The sequence below is a fragment of the Mya arenaria genome, chromosome 10, assembly GCF_026914265.1.
Source record: "Mya arenaria isolate MELC-2E11 chromosome 10, ASM2691426v1".
NCBI lineage: Eukaryota > Metazoa > Mollusca > Bivalvia > Myida > Myidae > Mya > Mya arenaria.
In genome coordinates this window covers 61,841,707-61,869,088 of record NC_069131.1, presented here as the reverse complement: position 1 = coordinate 61,869,088, position 27,382 = coordinate 61,841,707, and the positions used below count along the sequence as shown (strand labels likewise).

The 27,382-nt window shown below is 34.9% G+C and overlaps 3 protein-coding genes across 4 annotated transcripts; all 3 read left to right on the top strand.

Annotated features, from left to right (window-relative positions):
• Nucleotides 1–127: 127 nt before the first annotated feature.
• Nucleotides 128–8,101, top strand: LOC128206038 (peflin-like). Of its 2 annotated transcripts, XM_052908168.1 has the most exons (6): nucleotides 128–227; nucleotides 1,796–1,841; nucleotides 3,157–3,249; nucleotides 3,484–3,642; nucleotides 5,149–5,292; nucleotides 6,446–8,101. In XM_052908168.1, the coding sequence occupies exons 1-6, from the start codon at nucleotides 210–212 to the stop codon at nucleotides 6,670–6,672; spliced, it is 687 nt and encodes a 228-aa protein (XP_052764128.1). In that variant the 5' UTR covers nucleotides 128–209; the 3' UTR covers nucleotides 6,673–8,101. The 2 variants fall into 2 exon arrangements, with proteins under 2 accessions (XP_052764128.1, XP_052764129.1); XM_052908169.1 differs by lacking the exon at nucleotides 3,157–3,249 and having other exon boundaries at nucleotides 195–227.
• Nucleotides 8,102–13,669: 5,568 nt separating this feature from the next.
• On the top strand, nucleotides 13,670–15,237 carry LOC128204892 (uncharacterized). The gene is made up of 4 exons (XM_052906294.1): nucleotides 13,670–13,811; nucleotides 14,238–14,375; nucleotides 14,610–14,647; nucleotides 15,100–15,237. The coding sequence occupies exons 1-4, from the start codon at nucleotides 13,670–13,672 to the stop codon at nucleotides 15,235–15,237; spliced, it is 456 nt and encodes a 151-aa protein (XP_052762254.1).
• Nucleotides 15,238–17,520: 2,283 nt separating this feature from the next.
• Nucleotides 17,521–27,205, top strand: LOC128206685 (glyoxylate/hydroxypyruvate reductase B-like). The gene is made up of 6 exons (XM_052909298.1): nucleotides 17,521–17,591; nucleotides 22,182–22,281; nucleotides 22,616–22,736; nucleotides 23,361–23,428; nucleotides 25,309–25,438; nucleotides 26,951–27,205. Exons 2-6 carry the CDS (start codon nucleotides 22,208–22,210, stop codon nucleotides 27,047–27,049), a joined length of 492 nt encoding a protein of 163 aa, XP_052765258.1. The 5' UTR covers nucleotides 17,521–17,591; nucleotides 22,182–22,207; the 3' UTR covers nucleotides 27,050–27,205.
• The last annotated feature ends 177 nt before the right edge of the window (nucleotides 27,206–27,382 follow it).

The window sequence follows — 27,382 nt, the reverse complement described above, 5'->3', positions numbered from 1 at the left end:
AATGATGAAAATCAGTTTGACTAAACGAAAATAATTTTCTAAATAGCTTCAAAAATGTTTTTCCATCAGTCATCTCATTGTTTTAACACTTTTGCACAAACTGATTTCTGAAAAACTGATTTTAAGTCAATATGTGATGTTTTGGTAACTTTTAATACTATTTTTTTTTAACGTAAAAATAAAATTCGTTTTACATCACAAAATTAAATATGGCGAACTACGGACAGGTAAATCAGGAAGTGTTTTTATTTCCCTATGTTTACTTAATAAGGATAAGAATAAATGAACGTGTGATTTAGATCTTATTCAGCCCTTTGTGTAATTCATATGACAACAGTTTTTATTTGTTGATTAGGTGCAAACATTCTCAGGACTACACAGTTTCTGATGCTTTTAATGATTTTTTTTAGTTTTGCAAGGTTGTTATATCGATTCAGTGGTTTTATATACTGACGAGCTGTAAAGTATTTTATTCTATCTGATTGTCAGGGATAAGGTTTTGGCTTTGTCCTGTCTGTCCAATTAGATTTTTTCTCTCCACTCCACTATCTTCCTCATCCCGCTTATTTTGAAATAGGCAGTGGCTACAGTTAGTCATTCTAAAATGCCGTCCAGGCCTTTTTTTTTTAATGAGTCCAGGCTAACCATCATTAAAAAAAGCCTGGACAGCATTTTAGAATGACTATGGCTACAGTACATTGTCTTGGCAGTTATATTTTTTTTTTTGGGGGGGGGGGGGAAGCTTACTTACCCTCGCCATCGGGTTATACCCATTCGGCAAGCACCGGATTTGCCAGGACCTGGGAATTATTTGAGGGAAACACCTGGACTATTTATATCGACCAATAAAGTGCTATACGGGAACTATCACAGCCAGGACCTCTGTTTCAGGAATTGTTTTTATTGATCCTGGGTCGGGACCATTAAAGTTCTACTTTCTAAAGACAGTAATAGATTAAAGGTTATTTCGATAGTTACAATAAATGTAATTTCAATAAATGCATAGAAATGACACTGCAACATTATGTTTATAAATGTTTGTATATTCAATTTAATGTTCTTTCAAAACGGCATGTTATACATAATGGGAGAGCTATTTACAGAAATTACAAGACATTCTCGACAACGAATTTGACTAGACTTGTCTTGACTTGAATAACCTACAGTACAATGAATATAAAAATATTAACAGGTTTTTAGGCATAACAACTTTATATAAGTCTGAGCGCTCCAACTTGCTGCATTAAATTTATCCGCCCTCAAAGCCCCCGGCGCTGTTTATTGGCCTTTGCTGTGACACATTCTAGAAATATTTTCATCTATGTTTACTCTTAACCAGACACGTATAAGCTCAAGATACATGAGTTGATAAATGAAGTCTTGTTTGCAATACATCAATTTGTTTTTAATTTGTTATCTGGTTTAAATGAAGCAAGTTAGCTATTTTATTTATAATCAACATTTTATGTTAATTTGCTTCTTTTCTATAAAACTGTGTTTTGAACTTCATGAACGCTAGACAAATAAAATAGCAGCTACTGTAATCCTTACAAATGGCAATTATACAAGGTTTGTTTGGTACTTTTGTCGTTGGCTGTCTGCTCAGACTGTTCGCATGTCTGCCAATTTAACAGTCATCTTATTTCTGAAAAACAAAAGTGAGCAGCAGGGTGTAGTAAAAAGTCAGCAGGGCGCTGGAAAAGGGCAGAGGGGTGTCTCACCCTGCTATTAAGGCCTAGCTGGAGCACTGTCTTAAAGTCATGATCATATCTGTATCATTTTCTCTTTTTTGCAGCCTCCTTATGGTCAGCCTGGATATGGTGCTCCTCCAGGACAACCTGGTACGTATTGTAGGAATAGATGAAATATGGCCCATTGCTGATTCAGCCCAGATTTTACATCTCAGTCTCAAGGATGGTACTGCTAAGACCTAAAAAAATTAAGACACAGATTGGAAGATTTTACCACCCAGAACGGTGCTTAATGTTATTGTAATATAAAAAAAAAGACCTGGGCCATATCGGATGTACCAGTCAATGTTGTATAGTATGATAATCTGGGCCATTACTATGATGGTCTTCAATTCTGGGCCATATCATCTTGCCATCTGAGGCATAGCGGTTTGCAATATGAGTGAGATCAGCAATAGGCTGTATTGTGAATATGCATAGTTATATCATCATTGGAAACAAGGTAGAATAAAGATGTCATTGAAAGTGCATCTGTGCATGCCTCAAACTGGTGGCTTCTGCTCAATGGCTAAATAATTTTAGTTAAGATTTATATATAGATTTGACACTTGTTATGTAGAAAGCTCACATGGAGGCATTCCTTGGGATTGTATTATTGGTATGTGAGTCACGGTGAAGGTCACTGTAACTAAAAATAAAGTAAATGGTTTTAACTCAATAATTTTGCTAGTTAGAAGTGACATATATCTGGTTATTGGTTTATGCATGTAGCAAACTTATGTGGAGACTAACCATGGGATTGCATTAAAGGGACTCATTCATGGTTTATAAAATGCACATTTTTTAGTATTACAAAATGTGGCAAAGTGTTAAAACTAAGGTACTGACGACTGCAACCCTTTAACAAAAGTTTATATATGCTCAAATGTTCTTTTGAAGTCCACAATTGTGAAAAGCGTTACAATAACCCGATTCAACAAAAAGCTGTAGTGTGATTGGTTTATTGACATATATCCATAAAATGCTACCAATATGTTCAATAAAAAATTTTCTGCATAATATGAGTCTCTATGGTCGAGTCTATAGAGTATCAGTTTTCTAAAAAAAAAAATTACTGTCCAGAAGTAGGTTTGCTTCCCACTAAAACCAGGTGGTTTTTTTATACTTTAATTGTAATTATATTTTTTTCTGCAACTTCGGTATCAAAAGAGTAAAAGATTCATATTGTATGCCCTTTCAGATGCATTACCGGGAAAATTATATTCGGTGCCAAAACATGAGCCAGTCCCTTTAAGGGTTTTCAGGGTCAAGGTCACTGTTAATAATAATAAATAGTTTCTGCTCTCTTTGTTTAGTGAGAACTTTAATTGTAGTAGTGTATAGCTAGCTCACATATATATAAATCATGAACAGACATGCGTTGGCGTTCGCTCTTTTTATACCTTATAGTTATTTATTATATCAGCATATGGCCAAGCCCAGGCCCCATATGGAGTCCCTACAAGTCAGCCCTATGGGGCCCCTGGAGGAGCCCCTCCTGGCTACGGAGCACCACAAGGTATTAGTTTTTATGATGAATCAACAGGGAGAAAGAGAGGTCTCAGTGTCAGACCTCCCCATGGTTTTAGCTGCATTCCTAAAATTATGTTTTTTCCCCTATGATATAGAATATTCTTAAAGTTTCTGTTAGTCCAAGTTTTTGAATAATGACCACTCCTCATGTAATATTCTCTTTATTTGCATTTGATTATAAAACATAACACCAATATCATTTATCTGCTACCTGTTACAGGACAGTGGGGGGCCCCCCAGGTCGACCCCCAGGTTCAGGCCTGGTTTATGGCAGTGGACGCAGATCGCAGTGGGCGAATCTCAGCCTTGGAGCTTCAACAGGCCCTCGTGAATGGAAACTGGTCGCACTTCAACCCAGAAACATGCAGGCTCATGATTGGTCAGTTGAACTTCTTTTGCAACTTTGCTTTAATATGTTTGGAACTACTTTGGCCATATGTCAGGAACTACTTTTGCCATAAGTCATGAATTTCTTTGGCCATATGTCAGGAACTTCTTTGGCCATATGTCTGGAACTACTTTGGCCATAACTCAGGAACTACTTTTGCCATAAGTCATGAACTTTTTTGGCCATATGTCAGGAACTACTTTGGCCATATGTCTGGAACTATTTTGGCCATATGTCCTGAACTACTTTGGCCATATGGCAGGAACTTCTTTGGCCATATCTCCTGAACTACTTTGGCCATATGTCTAGAATTACGTTGGCCATATGTCAGGAACTACTGTTGCCATAAGTCATGGACTTCTTTGGCCATATGTAAGGAACAACTTCCAACTTTTGCCATATGTCTGGAACTACTTTGGCCATATGTCAGGAACTACTTTTGCCATAAGTCATGAACTTCTTTGGCCATATGTCAGGAACTACTTTGGCCATACGTCTGGAACTATTTTGGCCATATGTCAGGAACTACTTTGACCATATATCTGGAACTACTTTGGCCATATGTCTGAAACTATTTTGGCCATATGTCAGGAACTACTTTTGCCATAAGTCATGAACTTCTTTGACCATATGTCAGGAACTACTTTCGCAATATGTCTGGAACTACTTTAACCATGTCAGGAACTACTTTTGCCCTAAGTCATGAACCTTTGGCCATATGTCTGGAACTACTTTGGCCATATGTCTGGAACTATTTTGGCCATATGTCCTGAACTTCTTTGGCCATAAGTCATGAACTTTTTTGGCTAATGTCAGGAACTATTTTGGCCATATGTCCTGAACTACTTTGGCCATATGTTCTGAACTACTTTGGCCATATGCCCTGAACTATTTTGGCCATATGTCCTGATCTACTTTGGCCATATGTCCAGAACTACTTTGGCCATATGCCAGGAACTACTTTGGCCATATGTCAGGAACTACTTTGGCCATATGTACGGAACTACTTTCGCCATATGTCCGGAACTAAGTTGGCCATATGTCCTGAACTACTTTGGCCATATGTCAGGAATTACTTTGGCCATATGTCAGGAACTACTTTGGCCATATGTCAGGAATTACTTTGGCCATATGTCAGGAACTACTTTGGCCATATGTCATTCAGAACTACTTTAACATAATTACGCCAATAAATTATTTTTCTCATTCCACCCTTGGTTGACAACACTGAGCGAGTTCCAGGCCTTAAGGAACTAATCAGTTATTATTTTCATTGCCCCAGGAACTACTTTTTCTCATTTCATTGATGTTTGACAAACACCAATTTGCCAAACTTCACAAAATGAGCTGGGATGGTTCATCTTATTTTACAACATGCATTAAAAGCTCAGGAACTACTTTGCATCATAACACTCAACTCTACTTTTGCCTTATTTCATACACACATAACTACTATAACAGTATCATTTCACCAGGAACTATTTTTCCATTTTTTAGCGATGTTTGATAAAGACCAAACTGGTCAGATTGAGCTGCCAGAGTTCCAGGCTTTGTGGAGCTATATTCAGCAGTGGAAGGGAGTGTTCGAGCGATTTGATGGCAACAGGACTGGATCTATTGAGGCACATGAGCTGGGTCAAGGTAAGTGTTATTGCAGCGGAAACAAAAATGAGAACTCACTTATGTCACAAGATGGTGGGACTAAGAATGATTGGGCAACAATGGGTACATGCCTTAATTGGCTTATATAATTGACATGATTATTTAACTGCCATCTGTCACATAGACCCATACATTTACCCTTAACTGATAAAAAAAACACGTTTCAATCACCTATTACTGACCATAAAGCTTTGTAGAAGGTGTATTATAATAATAAAATGCATAGAAATGGAATGAATGTAGACAAGCCTATTGTCTGTTGATGATTAAGGGTCTAGTTTAAGGATTATCTCCATCAGTGCATCCTCTGTTTATAGCACTGGTTGCAAAGCAGGGCACCAGATTTCCTTTGTATTGTTTATTGGCCCATTGCCATTTAAGGCTGTGTTAGAAAATGAGGGCTGCATAGGTTATACTTAAGTTTAAAATGTATTTATTGAATTGTACAAGTGAAAAAACACAAACATTATGGACAAACAAGCAATGAAGATTTAATGTACAATGAAGTAATAAATAAAGAATTTTGACAAAAGAAAAATGCATAATAGTACATAAGTATTTCAGACAGAACTGAAAATAATATGTTATTAAATCTTTTACAATGTCTCACTTTTGCAAATGTGCCATGACATAGAGTATAATTGTTTGTTTTAGTGTAAGATCGTTATATTTTTCACCTTGTAAACACCAACAGATTTCACGAGTGGCGTAGCCACGAATGATATATTCACTTTTGGTGTTCACGAGGTGAAATATATGTCTATCTTATACTGAAACAAACAATTTTATTTTTATTAAATGCCTAAAATTGGAGTTAAAAGTCATTTAATTACACTTTTTAGAAAAATGCCCCAATTTGTGTGCGACTTAATGTCATTTAAGAAATGAAGTCGTTGAAATTGTGTTCCAGCCCTGTGCACTCTAACATTTGATTTGGAACTGAGAGCAGGCTAAAATTTCAGTTTTATTACACTGATAAATCCCTATAAACAACAGGAAAGCATATAATAAAGATCAATATTCATTGACCTGAAATCTTATTAATGATGAGGGACATCAGACCATGTATTATAAATAAAATCAACATGAATTCAAGTTGTGTTGCTCTCTGCAATCTTTTTATTCATTTCAGCTCTGACAGGGATGGGTTACAACTTTTCGCCCCAGTTCCATCAGATGTGTATCACCAAGTTTGATTTCCACGGGCGCCGAAGCATGAACCTGGACCAGTTCATTCAGTGTTGTGTGATGGTGAAGTCGCTAACGGACATGTTCTCTGCCCGTGACACGCAGCGGGCTGGCAGAATCACAGTCTCATATGAGGACTTTATGACCATGGCTGTCATGACCAAAATATAGGAATATTATCATGAATGGATTTTAGTCCTGAATTTAACAAGAACCGAAGTGGGTTTGTTTTTTTATTGCTGTTCGAAATTTTGGGAAAGAAATCTTTATTTAGTGAATGAATTAGAAAAGGAAAGTTGAACCAATAGAAAACAAATTGTAATGACATTTTTGTACAATATTATGTACATTTAAGAAATCAAATGACACAAATGACTGTAATAATTATAACAAAACTGTTGATGTAAGAGGTTAATACTCTCCAATGTATAATAAATAATCGTGATAATTATTTTTTCTCTATTTCTTCATGTTTAATTTTCAAATAATAGTTTGTAGTCACCAAGTTGGACATGTGGGTTTTCTTGGAGTTCTCCAGTTAACTCCACAACACAAGACCACACTCTCACACAACATTGTGCCAATGAGAGGGACTAGTCTAAGTTAATATAACTTTATTCAAAATTGTTGTAAACCATATTTAGGTTATAGCTTTGTTATAATATATACATGTACTACGCATAGTTTTCTTCATAATTTGTTTTATATTTACTTTAAGCTTGTCTGGTATATGAGAAAAAACGCTGGTGTATTGTGATGGCATTTGGCTTCATGTGTTCATTGTGTTTGTTGAGCAAAAAGATTTACCTTGGTCAGACCTCAATATTTACACCTCAACTTCTATTCCATCAATGAATGTCCTTTCGGCAATAAAAAAATATTTTCTGATGAACGCAACATCTTTGGATATGTTCAGATCGCGATAATCTTAACTGAAGCCAAGCCGGCTTCATTCTTCCTTCTTTTTTTTCACTTTTCGTTTGAGGAGTGTATCTGATGACCTTCATCGTTATCATACAACTACCAACATAGTTCAGTTCGGTTTTATACAACTGTACATAGTAAACTAATGAAGGAAAAATCTTAAGGCATTCAAATTCCATAAATAAAACTGCATGGGGAAATTTGTGGAGTAAGGCCATCATACATACAATGGGCATGGACAAACCTTTAATAGTCTATACTCACCGTTTCAAGATACATCAGTCACAGCATTTCATTCCTTACATAACCAAACCAATTCTAAAATAACTTAAAACTTGTTGTACACATGTTACCAGCGACTAAACACTCATGTACAGCAAGTCTTTACCATCTTTATGCACCTTGTACTCATAAAAACAACAGCAAACAGACAAGCATTTGCATTAACTCTTCGGCATTTTGTGGTAGGTATTCGAAAGCTTTTGGGATTTAATTAATAATATATTTTCTTTCATTAAACCTACTAAAATGCAATAGCCCTGTGTCATTCTTGTTTTGATTTATGTAGTTGATAATCGAAAGCTTTTGGAACTTAAGATATTTTCTTTCATTTAATTTAAATCCATACAAACAAACAAATGTAAGTTTATGTATTAATAAACTCATAATAGATAAATTGGTTTTTAGCTCGACTATTCGAAGAATAAGGAGGGCTATACTACTCACCCCAGCGTCGGCGTCGGGGTCTGGTCAAAGTTTTAGGGCAAGTTTGGATTTTCACTTATAAGTCCAATACCCTTCATTTAATTGACTTACTACTTCACACAGTCATTCAGGACCATCACACAATGAGGTTTCATAACTCCATATTATCCTTAATACAAGTTATGACCCCTGATTGACCTAAGTTAAAGTTTAAGAGCAGGTTAAAGTTTTAGGGCAAGTTGGGATTTTAATAAAAAAACTTATATACCATTCATTCAATGCACTAAGTACTACGCAGAATTATTGACTACCATCTTACAACAAGGAACATAACTTCATTTTAACCCTACATACAAATTATGGCCCTTGAATGATTTTTTTTTTTTATTTAATTTCTTTTGTAAGGCACATTTTTATATTCTTAACCGCATTTTCATATTGAATGACTTGCGTCATGGGAGGGCAGCATCAAAGTCACCATATACAGTCATCGAAATTACACTTTTGGATGAACAAGCCCGAACTCTTGTTTTATTGCATGGAATCATATTTATGAACAAGCCCTGCTAAATAAAATTCAGAATTTGAGCAAGTCTGGAAGACATTTTACCAGAGCAGGATTTGCGGGCTTGTGCTAATTTCGACCACTGCATATGTATCGAATAATTTTCGCTTTTTAGCTAGGTTTGACATAAAGAGACCAAACTTGGTATATACAAAGGGTTTATGGAGACCTTTTATTGGAATGCGTTTGAGGCCCCTGGGATCAAGGTCAAGGTTACTATTAATAGAAAAGGGTTGGTATTGCATAACTTAAGTAAGGGTCTACATATTGTGACCAAACTTGGTACATAGGAATAGTTTATAGAGACCTTTCCTGAGATTGTGTTTTGCGCCCCGAGAGTTATGGTCTAGGTCAAGGTCACTGTTGCTAAATTAGAAATATGGTTAGTACTGAATAACTCAGTAAAGGGTTGATATAGTGTGACCAAACTTGGTATATAGGACAAGTTTATGCAGAGCTTTCATGGATTGCTTTTAGGCCCCCTAGGGTCAAGGTCACTGTTTCTAAAAATAGATTACTGTTTCAGTAATGGTTGACATACTGTGACTAAACTTGATATGTAGGAAGAATTTATGGATGACTTCCATGGGATTGTGTTTGGGGCCCTTAGGATCAAGGTCACTGTTACAAAAAATAGAAGAAAGCAGTTGAAACTAAATCTCTTCTGCCAATCATTAAAAACCTAGTTTTGTCACATTGCGATTCTTGTTCACTTTTTATTTGATTGTTTTATTGCTTTTGACAGGCACATAATACCTCGTTATTGTGTTCACTTCTAAGTCAAAGCAGCGTAGTCGATCGCGCTGTCTTATGACAGCTCTTGTTAATGTTATTGTTGACCTTTTTATTTTGCTGAATATACATATATGTACTGCTATGCATATTCTTTTTTTATTATATATGACTGTTGTCTATTTATAACCTTTTTTGACAAATTATTAGAAATAACATCTATTTCTTTCATCCCACACAACCATTTTTATTGAAAACGGTATTTCAGCCTGGTTTTCTGATGTTGTACAAAATATATTATTAAACTTTTATGTTTTCAAGTTGTATAGATCAATGCTAAGATTAGACTGAAACTATGTACAGAAGTTCGACCATGTATAAAGGCCTGTGTTGCAAGACAGCTTAACAGGTTGTAATTTTGGGGGAAAGTACTTATATGCTTGAAATAGGTAATTTTCTCATCGTTTTTCAAAAAAAAAAACATTTTACAAGCTGTATGTATTCAAATACTCATTTAATAATTATTTCTGTGGTTTTGTATATCTTCAACAACAATAAACTACTAGTTTTCAAACAGGACTTCTTCAATATAAAAGTTCAACAAGTTCTGTCACAGGAATAAACAAATGCCCCCAAAATGCCTCATTGGACAGATAGCCATTAATATTTGGGCCTATATGGACAGCCTTTTATTCCAGTCTTCAATTTTTCATGACGATCTTCCCATATGGTTATATAGAAATATTGATGGCTTACATTTTTGAAGAAGCAGGAAGATGCTAACCCATATGGTTATATAGAAATATTGATGGCTTACATTTTTGAAGAAGCAGGAAGATGCTAAGTCACTGCAAGATGGAGTGGATATCAGTTCAATTCAGTTGTAAGTATGTCACCCTCCATAAATGGGGAGACATATTGTTGGGTCGAGTTGTCTGTCTTTTCATCAGTCCCTCTGTCCTTCACACATTGTGTCCGCTCCATAGATCTTGAACTGCTTGAAAAAAAACATAACTCGCCACAAAGGTTCACCATATTGAGACGATGTGCAGAGGGCATGTTACAGCCAGCTCTATTCAAGGTCAAGGTCACAGAGAGCGCATGTTACAGCCAGCTCTGTTCAAGGTTAAGGTCACAATAAGAGGTACTAGCTTGAAGAATCCTAATTAAAGTTACATGTGTTTCCACGGGTAAACTATTCCACAGTTGTCAACCTAAGAAAGTAAGGGATTTGGATCCAGAACCTATGACCTTTGGTAGACAGAAACCTCCTTTATTCCTAAGTCTAGTGTTGTGAGTATTAATAGAGCTTGAGAAACAAAATTGTCAATCATATAATCTCGGGTCAGCTTGCTTTCTAACTTAAAAAACTGACACAGCATAATTTGGAACTCTTTTTTTAACTGCTTACCAGGTCATGGATTTTAAGTGTCCTTGACCTATACAAGACATGGAGTCAAGATCAAGAACAAATCTTGGCGATGCAACATGCATAATCACAGTGGCATTGAATTAGGGACGTCGCAAGCATTTTTTAGTATTTTGAGTAAAATAATCTTTCTTACGATAAAAATTGCGAGCATTTGCTTTCTTAAAACTGAGTTGGCCATGGAACTAAAGGACAGATTCTGATCGATGGTAAGCGAAGGATATTTAACAAAGGAGTGGTTTCAATAAGAAATCCTTTACAATTTATATTCAGATTGGACTGTAACTGTAGTTTGTGGCTCGAACAAAAGACTTGGTTTTACCTAAATGCAAAGATAATTTGTTGTCATTTAACAATTGATTTACTTTATAAGTAATTTCAAGTTTTCGGTCTACATTAGATAAACTTTTATTAGATACGAGTTGAGCAAAATCATCATCATATTATAGCCGAAGATTTTCGCTCACAACTGCTGACATATCATTCACATAAAGTTAAAATAGAAAGGACCAAAATTAGAACCTTGAAGGACACCGCATGTTACACTAGCGGTAGAAGAAAGTGTACTTGAAACACCGAAGTCGAAAATATAACATTTGAATCATTTTAAGATATCGAGGCTAAGACCAGAGACTTGAAGTTTCATTAACAGGATGGAATGGTCCACAGTATCAAACATTTCTGGAGGTCCAAGAGAATCATGCCCACGACATTAATTACCCTCATCATTTTCCTGTCTGATAAAGTCTATCAGGTGGACAAGACAAATATCAGTGGAGAAACCACTCCTAAACCCTGACTGAAATTTATACAGCAAATTGCAGTCCTTAAAATAACCTTCAACCTGGTCATAACTTTCTTTTCTAGGATTTTGGATGCAAAATTGAAAATTGATCGATGGTTATCCACAGACAGTTAATCATTCTTTTTAAAAAGAGGCACAACACTGGCAGACTTATAGTCATTAGGTTATATAATAGATTATGAACTTTGTTTTTAAGAGAATTCTGAAAACTTCAGGTACAAGCCCAGAAGTAAAAGTGTTAATGTGTTCATAATACTACCCGTAGAAACGTTTACGGAATCAGTAGCGGCATCGATTCCAGACGCATAAAATCGATAGTCACCTTAGAAAACATTCAAATGAATATATGTTAAATAACATGTTACATAAAACCCGGCGAATGTATCTGTCCCTCATGTCGTATTGGATAATGTCTCAGGCTGCATATCTCACTGTATTAAGTCTTGAATCTAACATTATATTTGCATAATTAATCTGTGTACGCTATTCAAAATTTTCAAAACTGATTTATATTTATTTTGATTACTTCAAAATAAAGGTAATGTGCCTTTAAACCTATACGACTTGTCATAAGCACAGTGAAATAACATGTTCACTGACTATATATAACATGGGTTTTTTTTATTACTGCAATGCATGCAGACAAAAATACGATGAATACGAGATTCGGGAAGATAAAGTTGATAATACTACGTGTAAGAATGTTTATCACTTAGATCGTCATTTTTCTTCTAAAGAAAACTACCAGTTTTGATCAAAGAAAATCTTACAAACAAACCATTCACACAATGTGACAAGGTTTTGTTTACGAGTTTGTTTCCCTGATGAAGTTAATGTGCTATGATGCAACAGGAATATAATACAAAACATGTTTCCAGCTGTATAAAACGTGAGCGACTATTGAATTACCTTAAGTTAACACAGAGCTGGTAGGTCGTTTACCTACCACATTTGTTGTTGTGAGTACCATCAAAAGTCGGAATTAGAGTTTTGTAAGTTTAAGCCATCCTTGTGGGTATTGGTCATGAAGGTTAACAAATTATCCGTGGGATGGTGACTTTAATATAATCCTCGAGAATGGGCGTTGCCAGGTACATATCCCCGTAGCCAGTCGATTCATTTGTTTGTGTTTGTGTCTCCGGCTGACCAAACAAGATATATTCTCAAAACGGAACACTGCCCGACTATCCGGCTAACTTCACGCACCTTCAAAGACACTGAAAGTGAAAAAGAATTGCAAGAAAATCTATTATAATGGCGTGTATCGACTTTTTCTGAATGCCTTGTGAATATGTTGATTTTGTATTCTTTCTCGATCATTGAGTGGTTTATCTTCCATTTTTAAAAGTATTCAAATAGCACGTGTTCCCTTTAAAGATATATTTGCAAAACAATATGGTCGTTTTTGGTACGAATCAATATCATCCCACTTCACGAATCATTCAACATTTTGTCTTGGGAGGGTGAGAATGGTCTAGTGGTTTAATCACCACCCCTGAGGTTGTGGGTTCGATCCCAACTAGGGGTACTTATATAATAATGACAAACAAATGGACACCAAGGGTGGATTTTAATGTTGGTCTATGATTGGTACAGCTAATCGGATTTCCTGGTACTTTATAAATAACCGACGTATACAGGGAATGGGGCCATTAATTGAAGCATGACTACAAGATTGACTATAGTAACATATTGAATACAACCCAAGTATTAATGTTTACCCAGGAAAAGGAATCGAGAGTGGTTGTATTACCTAACAGCTTTCGTCACAATCAAGTAAACTGAAATTAGTACAATTTAAACTGTATTTCGTCGGAGCTTAAGCCGGTGTGCTGTATATAATGCTACATCAAAAGACATACACTATATGTTTGTACGTGGGTATGCATAGATAACCTACTTTTATCAGGTAGAATTGTGCTAAACGACCACTTACCCTAATCAGGAGTTATTTATGTGTAAGTAAACGAGTTTGAGCAAACGTATCAACGATTGTTTACCGTATGATATGGCGAATAGTGCAGCTATGGACTCTATAAGACACTTGCCTGCAGTTTACGTGTCTAGTTATTATTTTCCGGATCTGGGAAAGTTTGTGAGACAAGCACTGCCTGAGGCTAATGTCGTCGAGTTAAAAGCCTCAAAGCAAGGTAGGATTGCTCCCTATACAAACTGAAAATTTCTTTAGTTAGTTTTCGGTTTGTTTTGTTCATGTTTTATTTATGTTACAACGATATATCATGTAAGGATTGATCGCATCCATTGAGCGATAATTATAACGTCGCATACCATTGGTTAAATGACATCGCTCTAATCGAATCAGATGGCGATATAGAAATACACAATGGCACACATACCGATGCATGTTAAATAGCTCAAAACTTGTTTTATTTCTATTTAATCGTTTTATTTCTAATAAATTCATTGCAGACCATTGAAAAAATCCTTAAATTAATTCACAGTATAAATTCGGACATTCACACTTTTAAATCAAAGGTTTCAAATGCAGGACGACAAATGTCGTATGTTGGTATTTAATTGTATTTGAAATTTCAATTCAGGCTTGCCTTTTTCAGATGTAGGATTAGTCATCGATACTGAAGACATGCGGGCACACGGGAATGAAGTGGAGGTTTTGTTCTGCGACACGGGATTGGTAAAGGGAGGACTTGACGCCTTCCCCGCCCTTCGCTGGCTTCAGGCAAAAAGTGCAGGTAAAAGCCATTCCGTGACCACAGGGAAACTGTGCAGGTAATTTTATCTATTGCACGATTGAGTGTGAACGTATGTTTTACAAAATAATTCAAATGGTGTTTTCAAAATAAAACAAAAAAGATTGTACAAAACTTGGAAAGTTCAGTCGATTTTGGTTTCATCATTTTCTTGGTGTTACAGAATTCATATTTTCAACTCGATATAAAAATCGCATATTTATTATTTTGCTTCAGGTGTTAACTTGATAACGAAGCAATACTGCCGAGAAAAGGTAAATTCCCATGTCCTTGTACAATACATGTTCAACCTCTAATTATTGTTGCAATTAGTATGTTGTTTAATTTACCATTTGCCATAACACGCTGTATAAACACGTTGACATGATATATGAAAACATATCTGTATATGTAGACGATGTACATTGTACAAGTCTAAATACAATATATGTTCTGTTCTGTTCTACAATATCATAATTTTATCATTTTCTGATTGCTTTTTGTTTGATTTTCCGAAAAGTTCCATATTGTATGTTGACATCGTAATGTTTTCTTCGAGCTGAAGAGATGAATTTGTTATCACTTTTATACTTTTTCTTTCGTACCAATGTGCCATTATTTAAAAAAAAACACTGTTTATGGGAGTACACAATTTAAAATTAACAGCCAATCATGCGTATGATGACGCTTCTCGTTTTTATTAACAGTGTTAAATTTTCTATGCTAGCGTCCAAGCTTCCGGTTGACCCGAATCCCGTGTACCGGAGATCTCGTCTCCGAATACATGATTACCTACATTCTAGCCAATGAGAAGAGAGTGTTCCCAATGTATGAGGCGCAGAGAGATCGTCAATGGAAACAGTAAGTGTATAATGTATATATTAGCTCTGTGTACTAGTGAGATGATTGAGGAGAAAGCCAAAGGCTTATATGGAACCCCTTTCCTCGCTAACACTTACATGATAACTGACTGCATATTGAAATAAGTTATCACTAACTTGACTAAATCATTATTGACTACATATTGACTACATATTGAGAAATGTTATCACTGGCTTGACTAAACATTCAAACTGAACACATGTTGATAAAAGTTATCGCTTATATGACTAAACAATCAAACTGACTACATATTGATAAAGTCATCAGTGTTTTCACTCATATGACTGAACATTCAAACTGACTACATATTGATAAAGTCATCAGTGTTTTCACTTATATGACTGAACATTCAAACTGACTACATATTGATAAAGTCATCAGTGTTTTCACTTATATGACTGAACATTTAAACTGACTACATATTGATAAGGTCATCAGTGTTTTCACTCATATGACTGAACATTCAAACTGACTACATATTGATAAAGTCATCAGTGTTTTCACTCATATGACTGAACAATCAAACTGACTACATATTGACAAAGTCATCAGTGTTTTCACTCATATGACTGAACATTCAAACTGACTACATATTGATAAAGTCATCAGTGTTTTCACTTATATGACTGAACATTCAAACTGACTACATATTGATAAAGTTATCAGTGTTTTCACTTATATATTTACACCTTAACTTCCATTCCTTAAATGAACTGCCTTTCGGCAATTGCGTTCATCAATCGATGAACGCAACATCTTCGGATCGTAATTCATTGCATAACAATATACATGAAAGCTATTGATCTTGTTATTGGTTCTATTTTGTCTGCAGGTCCCGTAAAATATAGATCACATTTTTAAAAGTGTTAGTTTATTATATTTTAAATATAATGGTACCAGAAGTGTTTCAATTTTACGTTTTAAAGTGATTTCAAGTGGTTGATCTTTTCCCGCGTTATTGTGACGTCATTTGAAAAAAAATGTTTCCGGTTATAGTCGGATCGTTCTATTTACAGAATGGGTAAGAACGGATTACTTAAAGGTTTTCTTAAATGAAATGAAGATTTTTTTAACAATTCTTGAATGAAATAATGAACTATTGGTGTAAATTTAAGGAATGAATTGCGGGGTTGATGTCATTATCGGGGATATGAACGCAATTGGGTTGGCCAAAGTACGCGTGGAGTCCTTCGGACTCCACACACATTGACCAACCCAATTGCGTTCATACCCCGATAATGACATCAACCCCGCAATTCATTCCTTAAATGACTGAACATTCAAACTGACTACATATTGATAAAGTCATCAGTGTTTTCACTCATATGACTGAACATTCAAACTGACTACATATTGATAAAGTAATCACTTATTTTATTAAACATTCAAACTGACTACATATTGATAAAGTCATCAGTGTTTTCACTTATATGACTGAACATTCAAACTGACTACATATTGATAAAGTTATCAGTGTTATCACTTATATGACTGAACATTCAAACTGACTACATATTGATAAAGTTATCACTTATTTGATTAAACATTCAAACTGACTACATATTCAAAAGTTAACTGAAGTATGAGCATTTGTTACTTTGTTATGTCTCAAAGATGAAAAAATATATGAATCAACCTGACTTTAATCCATATAGACTGAAACACTCAATTCCGTAGTTTAAAATACTCAATTGATGAATTATTCAATTAAGGAATGAATTGCGGGCTTGATGTCATTATCGGGGTATGAACGCAATTGGGATGGTCAAAGTGTGTGGAGTCCGAAGAAAACCTTTCATTAACCCTTTCTTACCCATTCTGAAATAGAACGACCCGACTTTAACCGGAAGCATTTTTTCAAATGACGTCACAATAACGCGGGAAAAGATCAACCACTTGAAATCACCTTTAAACGTAAAATGCAAACACTTATGGCAACAATACATGTAAAACTAAAAAAAATAACACTTTCTAAAATGTTGATTTATATTTTACGGGACCTGCTGACACAATACAAACAATAACAAGATCAATATTTTGCATGTATATTCACAGTGGCTTGATGTGACTTTAATGAGTCTTTGTCATCAAGCCACTGTGTGTATATTGTTATGCAATGAACATCCGAACATATCCGAAGATGTTGCGTTTATCGATTGTTAAACGCAATTGCCGAAAGGCAGTTCATTTAAGGAATGGAAGTTGAGGTGTAAATATTAATGATTGAATCAGATGTATATAATATTGTCTTTATTTTTTGGTTTGAGTTCGGCGACAAACGTTTTCTGGGTGACGTTCGAGTGTGTGTGCTTGGTGTCGGCCATATTGGAACACAGGGTATATTTCATTATTATCATTGGTACTGCATACATGGCGATTTTTATAAGGATCTTAACACTTTGTATCGAGGGTAAATTGATTGACTGTTATTGGTACACATCGTGGGTACATTGATTGACTATTTTTGGTACACATCGAGAGAAAAGAGTTTGGCTTTATTGGTACACAGCGAGGGTAAATTGATTGACTTGTTTTGGTACATATCATGGAAAAAATTGATTGTTTTTATTGGTACACATTTTCATCGGCCTGTATTGCTACTCAGGGTTAGTGTGCATTGACCTGTCATTGGAACACAGGATAAATGACATTTTTGTTTACACACCGGTTTATTGGTGCACATGACACTTTTCAGTTACTTTATTGATACACTTGGATATGTTTCATTATTTTATAAGTACATAGCGTAATTGTCCAGTTGCTGTTATAGGCACACATATTAATTTTGTAGTTGCTGTTTTTGATAATAAATTTTAGTAATATTCTTTATACTGTTATTGATTCACATGGTTATATTGTAGTTGATGTTATTGGCACACGTAGAGATAATTTTATTGACACATATGACAATATCCTAGTTGATGTTATTGGTACACATGGCAATATTGTAGTTGATGTTATTGGCACACGTAGAGATAATTTTATTGACACATATGACAATATCCTAGTTGATGTTATTGGTACACATGGCAATATTGTAGTTGATGTTATTGGCACACGTAGAGATAATTTTATTGACACATATGACAATATCCTAGTTGATGTTATTGGTACACATGGCAATATTGTAGTTGATGTTATTGGCACACGTAGAGATAATTTTATTGACACATATGACAATATCCTAGTTGATGTTATTGGTACACATGGCAATATTGTAGTTGATGTTATTGGTACACATGGCAATATCCTAGTTGATGTTATTGGTACACATGGCAATATCCTAGTTGATGTTATTGGTACACATGACAATATCCTAGTTGATGTTATTGGTACACATGACAATATCCTAGTTGATGTTATTGGTACACATGGCAATATCCTAGTTGATGTTATTGGTACACATGACAATATCCTAGTTGATGTTATTGGTACACATGGCAATATCCTAGTTGATGTTATTGGTACATATGACAATATCCTAGTTGATGTTATTGGTACACATGGCAATATTGTAGTTGATGTTATTGGCACACGTAGAGATAATTTTATTGACACATATGACAATATCCTAGTTGATGTTATTGGTACACATGGCAATATTGTAGTTGATGTTATTGGCACACGTAGAGATAATTTTATTGACACATATGACAATATCCTAGTTGATGTTATTGGTACACATGGCAATATTGTAGTTGATGTTATTGGCACACGTAGAGATAATTTTATTGACACATATGACAATATCCTAGTTGATGTTATTGGTACACATGGCAATATTGTAGTTGATGTTATTGGCACACGTAGAGATAATTTTATTGACACATATGACAATATCCTAGTTGATGTTATTGGTACACATGGCAATATTGTAGTTGATGTTATTGGTACACATGGCAATATCCTAGTTGATGTTATTGGTACACATGGCAATATCCTAGTTGATGTTATTGGTACACATGACAATATCCTAGTTGATGTTATTGGTACACATGACAATATCCTAGTTGATGTTATTGGTACACATGGCAATATCCTAGTTGATGTTATTGGTACACATGACAATATCCTAGTTGATGTTATTGGTACACATGGCAATATCCTAGTTGATGTTATTGGTACATATGACAATATCCTAGTTGATGTTATTGGTACACATGACAATATCCTAGTTGATGTTATTGGTACACATGGCAATATTGTAGTTGTTGTTATTGGTACACAGGGTAATATTCTGTTGCTGTTTTTGGTACACAGGGTAATTTTCAAGTTGCTGTTTTATTGTACACATGGTAATTTTCCAGTCGATGTTATTGGTACACAAGGAAATTTCCAAGTTGCTGTTACTTGTATACAATGTAATTTTCCAGTCGATGTTATTGGTACACAAGGAAATTTCCAAGTCGCTGTTACTTGTATACAATGTAATTTTCCAGTCGATGTTATTGGTACACAAGGAAATTTCCAAGATGCTGTTATTTGTATACAATGTAATTTTCCAGTTGATGTTATTGGTATGCAGGGTACCCCACCATATTCCAGTTGTTGTAATTGGTACACAAGGTATTTTTCCAGTTGATGTTATTGGTACAAATATTAATAATCTACTTGCTCATATTGGTTCACCTGGTAGTATTAAAGTTGCTGTTATTGGCACACATAATTATATTCTTGTTGATGTTGTTCGTACATAGTAATATTATATAATAGTATATGCTTAAGTTATATTCTATATGTTTTTATTGGTATATTTTTCTTTTGATGTTATTTGTACATCCGGTAATATGTTCAGTTGCTGTTATTGGTACACATGGTAATTTTTCAGTAGCTGTTTTTTTTGTACACAGGGTAGTTTTCCAGTTTGCGTTATTGATGAATTAATAGTAGTTTCGTAGTTGCTGTTTTTGGTACACAGGGTAATGTTCCAGTTGCTGTTATTTGTACACATATTAATTTTCTAGTTGCTGTTTCTGGTATATAGGATATATATTGTCCAGTTATTGGTACATCAGGTAATTTGTTCAGTTGCTGTTATTAGTGCAAATAGTAATTGTTTAGTTGTGTTTTTTGGTACACATATTAATTGTTCAGTTGCTGCTTTTGGTACACATACTAATTGTTCAGTTGCTGTTATTAGTACACATAGTAATTGTCCATTTGCTGTTTTTGGTACACATAGTAATTTTCCAGTTACTGTTTTTGGTTCACATGGTAATTTTCCAGTTACTTTTTTGGTACACAGGGTAATTTTCCAGTTACTGTTTTTGGTACACAGGGTAATTTTCCAGTTACTGTTTTTGGTACACAGGGTAATTTTCCAAGTGTTATTTTTGTACACGGGGTAATTTTCCAGTTACTGTTTTTGGTACGCATGGTAATTTTCAAAGTGCTGTTTTTTTGTACACGGGGTAATTTTCCAGTTTGTGTTTTTGGTACACATGGTAATTTTCCAGTTTGTGTTTTTGGTACACATGGTAAATTTCCAAGTGCTGTTTTTTTGTACACGGGGTAATTTTCCAGTTTCTATTTTTGGTACACAGGGTAATTTCTCCAAGTGCTGTTTTTTAGTTCCAAATGCTGTTTTTTTATACACGGGGTAATTTTCCATTTCCTGTATTTTGTACACAGGGTAATTTTCCAGTTACTGTTTTTGGTACACAGAGTAATTTTCCAGTTTCTGTTTTTAGTACACAGGGTAATTTTCCAGTTACTGTTTTTGGTACACATGGTAATTTTCCAGTTTGTGTTTTTGGTACACATGGTAATTTTCCAAGTGCTGTTTTTTTGTACACGGGGTAATTTTCCAGTTTCTATTTTTGGTACACAGGGTAATTTCTCCAAGTGCTTTTTTTATTACATGGGGTAATTTTCCCGTTGCTGTTTTTGGTACGCAGGGTTATTTTCCATTTGCTATCATTTGCATCCCATGTATACTAGATTGCCTTTATTGATACATTTACTTGAATGATACACAGGGTGCTTTATATTTGCTTAATTGGTACATACGATTATCTATTTTGATATACAGGGTAAATTTTTTTGATATTGGAGTCAGAAGTGTTTTCGTTATTCAAAGATTAATACAAGGATAAAGTAATATTTTCGAAATTCAGTAAAAACGATTAAGTGACATTCATTTCGAAATACCTTTTTTGTCAGAAAAGATATGAAATTTATGTTTAAGCTTACGAAAGACTATGCTATTTTCTGCCCCCCCCCCCGTTTAAGTGTTGACTTGCACTTCTTCTTCGTTGTTCCTAATCCTGATGCAAGCCTAATTTCAACAACCTTTCCCACTGTTCTTGCTTTTTGGAAGTCAAATTTATCCAGATGTTGGAAATTAAAATGTACCATTTTGTTTATTTACGTGTGTAAATAGTTCCAATACACATGTAGTTGTTGAGTTTTATCCCACCGCTGCCACCATGCCGTATTATTTATAAACTATATAGATAAAAGATAAAGACCGCCATGTATATAGTTTATTTACGATATATATATACGACGCTAGCTAACAACAGAATGCTGATAAGCCTTACCACTGGCAGGTAGCAGATATCATATTACAACATGAACTATCCCAGATTTGCCTGTATTTTAATGATGCAATCCTTTTCCAAAATTTCTATTTGATGGAATTTTGTAGAGCGGTGCAACGCTTAAATTTTGGCCAATTTTAGCCATCATTAAAATACAAGCAAATCTAAAACATTTCACATGTGTATACATAGCCTTTTATGGTCTAAGAAATATTTTAATATATTTTCTGTCAAAAAAGTTATTCAGAAATTAACGTCTCTTACTTGTTTTTTTAACATCGGCTGTGGCCCGTGGTGACACATGCTAGAACCCCTTGAAGGCACGTGATTCCTCACACTGATTTATGATAATTGATCTTTTATAAGTATTTGCATTTTGTTTAAGTTGGAAGACGCTGCAAACAGTTTGGTATGACGGTGATTGGCGTAACTAAGCAAGTTAGAACAGAAGAAAGAATGCAACATGATGCTGTTGACCAATATGTGTACGTATGCACTGGGAGTAATGAATTATTGGTCCCAGGTATGCATTAATATACATTTATGTACGAGTAAAAGCCATTCGGTCTCCTTAAATCAACAAAGTGTTTGTTCGGTTAATATTATAGTGAATATATCTTTATCTTAATAACGTGTTAAGGTCTGCATAAAAACCTTAAACAGATTGTCTAGAAGATGTTCCAGCCTCATTGTTACTAATACACAAACATGTATGTACATGTATATACGTGTGTATACGTCATGTTTTCCCTATTATTAAAAAAGTCAAATATAAGCTATATGTCAATCTTAATAATCATTCTTCGTTGTTTTACCTAGGACCATAGAAAGCTTAGATGAGGTGTTGGCGACTGTCGACTATATTTGCTGTTGTCTACCAGGCACCCCAGATACTGCCAATATGTTGTCAGGGGATATTCTCAAAGCGTGCTGTCAAAAGGTGAGGACAAAATCTTGGAATATTATTATAAATCATAGGAAAAATGGAATCATAATGGAAACTGTGGAATGTATCTGCTGTTGGCTGCCAACGACCCCAGATACCACCAATGACATTGTCCGGGGATAATCTCAAAGTTCTCAAAGTGTGCTGTCAAAGGTTGGGATGATATGTTGGAATATTTTAACGAGCACGCATCTAGTATTAGCGTTGTTTAAATTATGCACATACATTGAGGGAATAAATACTTTGATGATGTTGCGAAACACTATATAGAAAAAAATGCATCTGAAATAAACTGTTAGACCACACATGAGTTTGCTTGAGGCGGAGCTGTTTTGTTATAGTTGACTGTTTATCTGTTTTTAACCACAAGCGCTTTTTAAAGTCAGATAGTTGCTTACGTAAGGCGTGTACTCTGTATTATTGATCTGCCTTCGACTGAAGATACCACCAATGAATCCCATGACACTAGCAGTCTTAAGAACAAGAATGTAAAGCTTAGGTAATCTCTATAAAAAAGCGATTGTGTTTCAAAATGGTAAACAGGCATTTGTTCATACGCATCCATTTATATAATGTTATTGGTATTGCTTTTATTAAATGCTTGTCTTACACACACAGAAACCGGTTTTAATAAACACTGGACGTGGAGACCTCATAGATGAAATAACGTTGGTGACTGCGATCAGGTATTGTCAACGTTCGTATTGGTTTATTTTAGATTCTTGTAGTTGGTTTAACTGTTAGACGCACCATCATGTAAATGATTATCTTTTTTTCAATCGTTGACCCCAACAGGGTAAGGTGTAAAAAGAAAAAGACGGATTCCCGACCAACCCTATAATTAAACACAGACCATAGACCATGTTTCGCATGTCTCAGATTGTTTTCTTTCTCTAACCTATTTCCCAATATAATTCATTTTAGCATGCAACCATACCAGTACTGATATCCATAAAATTGATGCAATGCTTTAATAATGTCCCTAAAGGAGTCCAGTACATTATACAACTTGATATCTCAAAAAATGTCTACTGTAAATAGAATCTCCTTTGAGCATACATATACTGATGGTGGTATTTAAACAAAGCTAATGTGGCGAAAATTTACCATCTTAATTAAGTGGTCACCTGTCTTAAGCAGCCACTTTGACCTGTTCATAAAGGTGGCCACTTAATACAGGTTTGACTGTATCGTTTCAAATTACATGCATCCATTCAAGGGCTTGTTGGTTACCGTTTTGATATGAAAAATAAGCAATTGTCAATGCCAACTTGCCAATTGGTTGGACTCATGCCAACATATTCAAGTGAAGTAATTTCATTTACAAACAATTCTAATAATTAAGGTCCGCTTCCCACAAAAATATCAGTTCACTTCATAAGAGTCGTTTTCTTACTTATCCAAACATGTATGGACCACTATTTCAGTTCTTATTGGACAAGCCTCTACATTAAATACTGTTGAAGCTTTGTATAACACATACCGTATTAAAGACCAATAAATGAATAATGAAAACTCGTAGTTCTATTATAAATGCCTGTTGCATTATTAAGAATTGTTGACTATTGATTGCATAATTTGCGTGTGTAATCGATGATTTTTATATAATTGTTAAATCCTGTATTTGTATGATCTCTGTATTGTCATAGTTTAAGACTGATGTGCCTTAACTTGTTATCTTCATTAAATAAAGTTATCATTATAATGGTATATAAACACATAAACTTACCTTTGCCATGGAGAGGAGGGGGGCTTGAAGGTGTAGTCCTTCATCCTCTTGAAGTATCCTATGGGACCTCTCTGTCACACAAATCCCCACTGGCACCGGATTTTCAAACTATTTGTTTTAAATAAAAAAGTCTTATAATTTCAAGCTTAAGGTTACGATGCCAAGAATATGAAAAAAATATTAAAAAGAAGTTCAATATCCACTTTGTACTGTATATAATCATAGTCCCACTGAGAATATTAGAAAATCAATATTTTTTTACATGTTGGCATCGTAGATTTGAGTTTAGAATTATATGGGTTTTTTTTAAATAAAAATAAATGTTATGGAGTTTGATAATCCGGTGCCAGCGCTTATCCCGTATAATAACTATGACTTTAACATAACTAGGAGGGTTTACTGGTAGGTGATAAAGTCTTGGAGGTGCGATTCTTTACTTGAACCCGGCCTAAATAACCATTAAAGTCTATGAGCACCAATGGGACCACTTTATCACCACACACATCCCGTATATAGTTATTACCTTATATTTATAAGGGAGGGGACTGGAAAGCGTTGTCCTTGGTGTGACACTTAGATGATACCTTTTGAGACCTCTTTTTCACCAAATACATTTTGTATATAACTATTACCGTACTATTACAGCAGGGATGGCTGGGCGGTTCTATCCTAGGTATGAACGATACGTAGCCCTGTCATCTTGCAGTACCCTATGGTACCTCTCTATGATCAAACACATCCGATGTAAAATCCTTTATTCTAATGGTTATCTGATATAGAGAAGAGATAATGCTGTGTATGTTTTGTCGATATATTACCTATACGGCATTATTTCAGGGAGGGTTGGCTTGGGGGAGCGGTCCTAGATGTGAACCCTGCAGAACCCCTTCCACCGGACAGTCCTCTTTGGACTCTACAAAATGTGCTGATAACACCACACATATCCGGATACACGAGAGATCCAAGGGTACGTTTTAACTTGGACATTTACCATTTCTATACATGTAGTGATTGGCTTTATTTGAAAGCCAAAGGAGTAAGAATTCAGCTCCTATATCAAAGTAATAAACACGGGCTTTTAAAGGGTAAAAAGTAAATATATATATATGTTGATTAATATAATGAAATGAAAATCATTTCACTTATAGAACTATAAAATATATGCAACTTCATTTAAATAAATGAATAGTGCTGTCAACTTCAGTCAAATGTGTTATTTTGTGCTATCATAAACCGAAAAAGGTTGATTTTTAATAACTTGATAAGAGCGCCCATTAGTCCCTATTACGTGGCAAAAAATGGGTCCTTGCGACATCAACAATAAATACAGTATATTTGAAACTACTGAGACAAACATCCAAGGGCCTTAAAATTAACTAAGAGCATGTGCAAGAAACCCGACCAAAAATAAGGCATTCGGAGCTCCTCGGTTATTTTTATCGAAAACAACCTCGGATGTATTTGGACGGTTTACATACTCAAAAAGTGGTACGTTTAAGTCCACTGCAAGTAGATCGCGTAGTAATCTTATTTAGCAGATCAACTTTATGACTTTACTGGTGGGAACCTTAATAATGTTTGCAATAAATCACTTCACTGGCAATCAATTTAAACTTAGATCAATAAATACAACTCTAAAACAATACATTTAATTAGTGATATAATTCAAAAATTTGCGAACTTCTTCAACTGATGTACCGGCATACATCTGATGTTATTTTCGATAAAAATGGCCGAGGAGTTCCGATTGAAAAATAAGCTAGTTCTCTGAACGCTGTATTAACCATAACGGTAAATTTGAATGCACGGTGACCCCACATACGTTTGGTATAATGATGTTGTCTAAATAAAGAAACATAAATTACCAAAATACACTGTACATGAAATTATTGCAGTTTGAGTTTTTGTACTTTCAACTGAAATGATATGTGAAATTGTCTGAGATTTAGCAATGGTTCAAGGCCAAAAAGCATGTTTGTTTTCGGTAAATGTTTTACATATTCTTCGAACAAAATCCTGTCAAATGATACCAAAGTAATTTTGGGTCACGAGCAATTCAGAGTTCACACATTTGTCGTGCGGATTCCTTAAGGCACAGAAAAAAATCAAACAGCATATAAAGAGTATAACAACCTGATATTTTGCTTGACGGTTAGTTTTTTGTTGTTGTTTTTTTACTTTTTTAGACCAGTTGATCAGAGAGCATCCTTGTTTTTGAATTAAATAATACAATGAAAACTAGAGGGACATTTTCAGTAGCCAAACTTATTTGCCTAATTTAAGGCACAAGGCTCAACAGTCTCTAAACGAGAAACTCATATCGATCGACGAACAAAACAACACTAACATGGCACATAAATAACACCAAAAAATTACAGCACATACACTGAAATATATAAATTATATCAAATGTTGAAACCAAGGTATTCGAGTTCAATACTCATCTGATATACATGTATATTACAATGTTATGTTTCAGCATATTCAACGGTATGTGGATGTGTTTGTGGAGAACTACAGGAGATATTGTGATGGGCAACCGCTGATGTACGAGGTTGACTTTGAGAAGGGCTACTGACCATTTTAAAGCAGTGAAATCGAAGTGTCCTATAAACTTGAGTATTGTTTATACTGCCTTGTGGCACTGTGTGTCTCTTGTTTATGGCCTGTTGGGCCTTGGACCAAGCGCTTTTAAACAGAAGTTATGTTCGTAGTTTTCAATGTTTTATTAAATATTAAGCACAAACAGTCTTTCGCTTATATTGATTCAATTCATGCAAATCTCATCTTCATTTCTTTTTTTTATTGCTTACGACAGGCACATTTATATATTTTAAATCAAAGTGAAACCAGGTTATTAGAATGATGTATGCCGTTGTTAGGGCGTGCCAGCATGAGGGCTGCATCAAAC